Source organism: Cryptomeria japonica, chromosome 10 (genome assembly GCF_030272615.1).
Source record: "Cryptomeria japonica chromosome 10, Sugi_1.0, whole genome shotgun sequence".
NCBI lineage: Eukaryota > Viridiplantae > Streptophyta > Pinopsida > Cupressales > Cupressaceae > Cryptomeria > Cryptomeria japonica.
The window spans coordinates 155,682,542-155,690,111 of NC_081414.1; the positions used below are offsets into that span (position 1 = coordinate 155,682,542).

Sequence of the window (7,570 nt, forward strand, 5' to 3'; positions counted from 1 at the left end):
TATGTCACAATTGAATCTCTATTATTATTTTTTATAATTTAGAATTTCAAATATTTGATTTACTAATAACAACTTGAAAATAAATAAATAATAATCTCAATAAAAAAAAATTGAAAAATAACTCTTAAAAATATCTATATTTTTATATCATAATTGAATTGAACCATCATTAATTATCTATTTATTTATGTCACAATTGAGTCTCCATCATTAATAATTATCTATATGTTTATGTCACAATAGAGCCTCCACCATTAAAACTTATAATATAGAATTTAAAATCCCTAATTTACTAATAGTAACATACACATACGAATGATTAATGGAATAATTGCTTTCGGCAAAATTTAACGTCTAGCGCCAAGAAAGTCAAGGATGGTAATTTTCAGTCCACGTGTGAGGTAACGTACTCGTCACAAGATTTATATATGTTCATATCATAACTTAATTAGATTCTTTTCAAACCTCCAAAATTAAAACTCTTTTTTATTATTATTATTTTTTTTCTTTTTTTAATCAATAATAGGTTGAAGTTGATAAGGTGTACATTCCTATCCCCTTGTGAGATTTGAACTTATGATCACAAATTCTCCACCAACTCAAGTTGTTGAGAGCCATCTACAATAATATCAATTTTGAAACAATTTGACATGCAAACGACGGTAAATGCATGAAATATGCCATCTACGTTCAAATGATAGTGAAAGAGTGCCATAATATTTTTGAAACTCTTGTATACTACTTGTCTCCAACTATATGAAACTCTTACGTTCAAATGATAGTGAAAGAGTGCCATAATATTTTTGAAACTTTTATATACTACTAATATTGTGACATAATTTACCTATATTTTTTAAATATAATATGCTAATTTATTTTTACATTAAAAGATATCCTCTATAAATTCAAGGGATCTTCTACTTTATTATTAACAGCAATAGAATTTTATCAGTTATCTGCTTCAAATTATCTCGGTGATGAAGATATGTAAAGTCAGTTTCCCGGACATGAGGAATTCAGGCCATTTTATTTCATCTGTGCTGTTTATCCTCTTCTTTTGCACGGACTTGGCTTTTTTCGGTGAGGATCTTTCTATATATTTTCATTACAGAGATTTTGATAAATATATTTTTAATGTCTTTTGTTTCTGAATTCAATTGGGTGCATCAACATTTTGGATTATAATCTATGATCCGTGTTTTGTTGAAAAATTTTCTGTTATTCCGTTCTATCTTTTCTTTATTTCTTGAAAACTAACATTTACTGTTATATTATATGATTTTATAGATTCACATTTTCTCAATAGAATTACATACAATCTTAATATCCAGAAATCAATGATAATATCCAGAAATCAAGGCCCTAGATTTGAGTTTTCAGCTCTTTTTATTCTAATTGAATAAAAAAAAAATTATTATTTTTTAAAGTATGATTAAGCTTTTATATATATAATAAGTAGAATATTAACTATGAATAGTTATATTAATTAAGTTGATAATGTTAAATAATGTAGTTGCAATCATAGTAATAGGTAGATAAATAAATATAAGTCATAGTATGCATTTATGTATATTTATATATAATGTCAATGTCCTGGTTTTCATTGCTTTTTTAATCAAAGACAATTATAAAATTATAGAGTTATTTTATGAAATTATTGTATTTGTGTCTATGATTATTTTTTTCTTATAAAAATTATAATTAAGATAATATTTTATATTATTTTTAAAGATAAAATATACATCTACAATAGATAACAAATAGGATAATATAATCAAATATGTATATCGATTTATACTCTTATTTAACTTACATTTTATATTAAATAAATCTATATCAGGTTATGTCATATTGTAAGTCATAGTGTTATAGACTAGCATTATAAATAGATATAGATAAATGAATACTCATAATTCAATCCATTTAAAAATAATACTACCATATTTATATATCTATATGTAAAAAGTGTTTGCTAGTATATTTATCTTAGATAAATTTATAAAAATAAATTAATTATAACCTCTAAAAAATTATAAAATAATTAAGACTGACAGTTTAAGATATGTGTATTTAAAATATCTATACTACTTTTTAAAAAGTTACAAATAATTGTTATCACTATAAAAAAAATTAAATATTTAAATTAATTTTATAACTTAAAATATAAATATTTTTCAAATAAAATCTGTTTTTTATATTTGATATTTTTTTAAATTAGAATAGTATTGAAATGTGTGATTTAATAAATATCAATTCTTTCATGTTCCCAATATAATCTATATATAATGAATGATAAATGGACTATTCATATTCTTATGAATTATTTATGAACTATACATTAAAAAAATTAATAAAAACTTATATATTTATATTTAAATAAACCATAAATATTTTTTTATATTAAAATGTTCAATTTTTGTTATTTGTTCATTATTCTTGTCCATTCTTATTACAGGTGCAGAAGCCATAGGAGTATGCTATGGAAGAGTGGGTGACAATTTACCATCTCCAGTGGAAGTGGCAGCCATGTACACTTCCCACAGAATTGGCAAAATGAGAATATATGATGCTGATCAGGAGACTCTTCGTGCATTCCAAAACACAGGCATACAAGTAACAGTAGGAGTCCCCAATGAGAATCTCCCTTCCATTGCATCCAGCCAAGAAACAGCAAACCAGTGGGTTGCAGACAACATTCAACCCCATTACCCCACAATCCAGTTCAAATACATTTCAGTGGGCAATGAGATACTCCCTGATACACCCTTCACAGCCAATCTCTTTCCTGCCATGAAAAACATTTACAATGCACTCCAATCACTGAATCTCCAGAACCAAATCAAGGTCTCTACACCAATGCCCATGTCTATACTCAGCAATTCTTATCCTCCCTCTGCAGGAACATTCAGCCCTAATATCATCCCAATCATGAGGCCCATCTTGAACTTCCTTTCACAGACAAAATCCCCCTTCATGGCAGATGTATACCCCTATTTTGCCTACATCTCTGATCCCAAAGACATTTCTCTGGCTTATGCCTTGTTCCAAATGAAGACCCCCAATGAAGTGGGGTACAAGAACTTGTTTGATGCAAGTGTAGATGCCCTCATTTATGCCATGGAAGCTTTGGGGCATTCAGATATTCCCATTGTTATTGCTGAAAGTGGGTGGCCTTCTAAAGGGAATCCTAATGGTGGTGCAAATATATCCAATGCCCAGATTTACAACAATAACTTTATCAAGCATGTTTTGTGTGGGCAGGGGACTCCCAAGAGGCCTAACCAGACCATTGAGGCCTTTGTGTTTGCCATGTTTAATGAAGATTTGAAGCCTGGAGACATTACTGAGAAGCATTTTGGGCTCTTTCAGCATACTAAAGCACAAGTTTATCCTGTGAATTTCACAGGTTAAGACATGCTGGAATGCAATTTTTCCTATATATTTAGGAGTGTTGTTAGTTGTCTAGTATGTGAGCGTCATAGTTTAAGACTTGTTTGACTGGTTAAAGTCAGTGTTCCCAATAATTGTCATACAAAGTTCTATCATACACTATTGTAACCTCTGTTTAATAACATGCAAGATAACATTATATTGCTAATAAAGTAGCCAGCCAATTCCTTGAATTTGACAGAGGATTTCTTTGAATATAAAATCAAAGATATGATTGCATATTAACAGAGATTAATATGATATAATCTGATGAGTTTGGGAGGTTTTAAAAGAATGTGAGTATTGAACATATTTCTTGTGATGAGTACGTTACCTACGCATCATATGCATATGTGGACTGAAAACTACTACCATTAACTTTTGTGGCACTCCACGTTAAAATTTGCTGTAAGCAATTACTCCACTTGTTACAAAAATGGAGATTTAAAACCAATTTTTTAAGAGAATAATAGAGATTCAATTGTGACCAGAATAGTTGGAGTTTGACCTAATGTTTTTGTATTTTTATAAATCCTTTTTATTATTGTGTGTTTTATAATATTGGTAAGGTAATCTTTATTAGGTTTGTGAAAATAGAATGATTCGTATAGAAGTGAGAAGTACGTATTTGGTGTTTGATTGTGTTCTAGCTTTGTTCTTTATGTAAGAAATTAGTATTTAATTTGAATATTTATGTGTAATTGTTGATATTCATATGGTAATTAAAATGCATTTAAGTTTATGTTCTATAGTAGTCTAGATTCGATCCTTAATCTTTTGTTGTCCATTCTCAAGTTGAGATATTTTGGACAACTTTGATCTTTGATTGAGATTGCAAAAAATCTTTGATTTCTAATATCAAAACCTGATGAAGTTATATCAACTAAATGACTCTATATTGCCTCCCAAATAAATATATGACCTCTACCAATAAATAATAAAGAAAAAGCAACTCTCTCCCACTTTTTAAAATCTTATTATGATTCCAAATTATGCATGCTATTGACCTAGAGTTATGAACTGGTGAGGTCACAAATAAGGGACCTTATCCCCAATATAAACATCCAACAATAACACCCCAATAGATTTTAAACCTTGATGACAAGAACAACAACACCACAACCTAACCATCACACCATGCTAATATCAGCATTTTTAATATATATTTTAAGAGTTTATCCTTTAAGAATATTTATAAGCTAATTAAAATAGAATTCTTTTTTTTTAGTTGAGTAGGAACAAGGGGTAGAAATATTGGTTATGACAAAATGATTATTTATATTTTTCTATGGCATTCTCTTATACAAGTTAGTACTCTCTTGGGGATTCTACAATATTGTCTAACATTCTTCTTCATTCTAGAACACATTGGAGCTCTCCAGTATCTTATATCACCCACTTGGCCTTGTAAGTGCATCCTCTAGTGACATTGTGAGGCCTACTTTTGTATTATTTATTCCTCCCTTTGTTTATTGTTTCCTCTTAGCATTATGGAATTATCACCTCGTTCATCTCTCACCATACACATTAAGGTATTTCTCCTCATAGACTAGGGATAATGCTTATAGGTTTAATTTAAATTGTTGTTCTTAGTCCTAGAGATACATAGGATAATTAAACACGATCTCTCATTCCATATCTCTATTTTATTACCCATGGAATTTGAAAGACCAAACTCGGAGCTTGACCATTCTTTGCAAACTCCCAAGTAGTCCCAACAATAGGTACAAATTTTGTTAGAGCTCTTCTCCCACACAATTTTCATTCCCTCTTTCCCTTTCTTGTGTAATTCGTTCCTTTGTTTTCTCTAGTTTAGACCACTTTAAATTATTTTTGTGCATTTTAGTATCTCCCAGTTTGTTGCTCTTATTTCCATTGTTTCCTGTTGTGGCAAGTAAGTTCAAAATATATGGATAAAGATTTAAATTGTACACCTTTTTTCTAATGAGATTACCATACATAATTGGGATAGCTTGTGAATTGTACGAGGGCTTCACTTAGTGAACCTGGGTTATAGCACGTGTGTTCATGGCATATTAAAGAATCCCCCTATTTTCAAAAAATATTGCCCTAAACTCCTATTTTGTCACCCCCTCCCAATACACAACCCAAATTAAAAACCTCACAATTTTTACTCGATAATGTATTTTTTCATAGCCTAAATTTAAGCCCCCCTATTTCACCAAATAGGCAATGTATTGTTTTAGATTTTTAGGATATTAAACCCCCCAATATGAATGCACATGATATAATATTGCCTAGCTAGTGAAGCCCCTATGGTGAATTGCAAAAAAAAAATGTATGACATAATAGCATATGGGATAATAAGCCTCACAAATGGTCTATTTGGAACATCTTGAAGAGTTTGGTTTTTCATTATTGTTAATAAAATTTTAATGAACATCTTTCTTACAACCTATCTTAATCAATGTAGATGATATATGTTCAGCTATGCTTCAAATAATACAACTATTTTAACACACAATTTCTCCCCTACATTTTTATTGAACTTGCAATTTTAATACAAATTTATTCCATCAGATTCATCTGCACCTTTCTTAATTTTCTCATTCTAATTTTCAACATGAGCATAAATTGTTCTTTCTTAAATCACTTTTTAGCTTTGTTTGAAAAGTTCATGATAGTGATACTTTGTTCCATGCATGTGATATCTTAACTTCTCTATTGAAACCCCTACTGCTACTTGTAGGAGGGATCTCTCTCTCTCTCTCTCTCTCTCTCTCTCTCTCTCTCTCTCTCTCTCTCTCTCTCTCTCTCTCTCTCTCTCTCTCTCTAATGTTGACTCTCATCCTATGATAAATGCTTAGTGAAGACATATTGAACATGCTCTTAACTTCTTCTAGACCTCACCTTCTTAATGTAAAAACTCTTATATCCAATTGTTGCATTATGAATTAGTATAAATTCCACTCACTCTATTAATGCTCAATAATTACACCAACATTCAGGATACAAATTCCCTCATTCCTAAAATCATTGTGTATGGTGAACATGATTCACCCTAGCCTTATCTTCCTTTAATCATTGTTTAGGGTATCCTTGATAGCCCGCGACCTTCTATTTTCAATACTTGCATTTCTTAGTCTATAACATGAAATATACCTATGGCTATTGAATTCTATAAAATATCCCATATATAACACTCATCTACATAGATAGGTTAATCATGTTCTTACCTCTCTTTCTCCACTAGCTCCTACTCTTCCATTAGCTCCTATCTTCTCATTGAAACCACCAAAGAGTATGATCTTGTTGGGAAACTTTAGGATAACCAAAATAAGATCTCTCTTCAGGATTTGATCCAAACTTAACCTTCCTATTATAATATTATTTAGGTCTTACAAAATATTCTTATTTCCTCTTTTTTCTAAAACAACTAAAGTATTCATGTTCGCATTAATTGCATATATCATAATACAAAAAAAAACACCCACTTTCCAATTTATCATAAAATATTTGAAAATGTCCTTTGATTTTACAATGCAATGAAAGAAACAGTGAAAAGAAAGAAAGAAAACTTAATATCTAAGCAATGAAGCAAGTGTGTGATTAACTAAGTGCACAAGAATATGAACTAACCAATGCAATTAATGAAAGTGCATAAGCTATATGTTTCATAAATGATTGCAAATATGAATGTTTAAGTGCATACAAATCAAATATGAAAATGAAAATCATAAGTAATGCAAATGTGAAAGAAGTCGGGTTCACAAAAATGTAAGGTATGAAAATGAAACTGGGTAGAACATAAGACCAAGATCCACTCTCATACCAACATTGGAATATGAAATCACCTAGAGGAGTGATCGTATTTGACTAGCTCTTGTAAAAAAGAGTCAAATGACACTTATAGGGTTTTTATTCCTTTGTTGCTATGGAAACTAAATGAACAATGGAGATATGTTGAAGTGATACAAAAACTATGGCTAAGGTACGAAGAAAGTAAACACTTAAGTTTTTGTAAATAACTGATAGATAATTAAAAAATTTCCAATAGACACATAACTAAGCAAGAAATTTGACTATGCACCTATGATTGCAATCTGGTGCTAATCTGGCAGGACCAGGGTGCTAGAACACCTTGTTCTTTTGAGGTTGAGATGTTGTCAAAAGATCCAAA

At 30.0% G+C, this 7,570-nt stretch overlaps 1 protein-coding gene across 1 annotated transcript; it reads left to right on the plus strand.

Annotated features, from left to right (window-relative positions):
• The first annotated feature begins 935 nt into the window (after positions 1-935).
• LOC131057710 (glucan endo-1,3-beta-glucosidase, acidic) lies at positions 936-3,630 on the plus strand. Its single transcript, XM_057991874.2, has 2 exons — positions 936-1,080; positions 2,456-3,630. The coding sequence occupies exons 1-2, from the start codon at positions 978-980 to the stop codon at positions 3,409-3,411; spliced, it is 1,059 nt and encodes a 352-aa protein (XP_057847857.2). The 5' UTR covers positions 936-977; the 3' UTR covers positions 3,412-3,630.
• The last annotated feature ends 3,940 nt before the right edge of the window (positions 3,631-7,570 follow it).

Bases quoted from the DNA above. Each gene is read 5' to 3' on its own strand.
- LOC131057710 (XM_057991874.2), top strand. From the start codon at position 978: ATGAAGATATGTAAAGTCAGTTTCCCGGACATGAGGAATTCAGGCCAT. The intron at 1,081-2,455 runs GTGAGGATCTTT...TTCTTATTACAG, and splicing joins CACGGACTTGGCTTTTTTCG to GTGCAGAAGCCATAGGAGTA.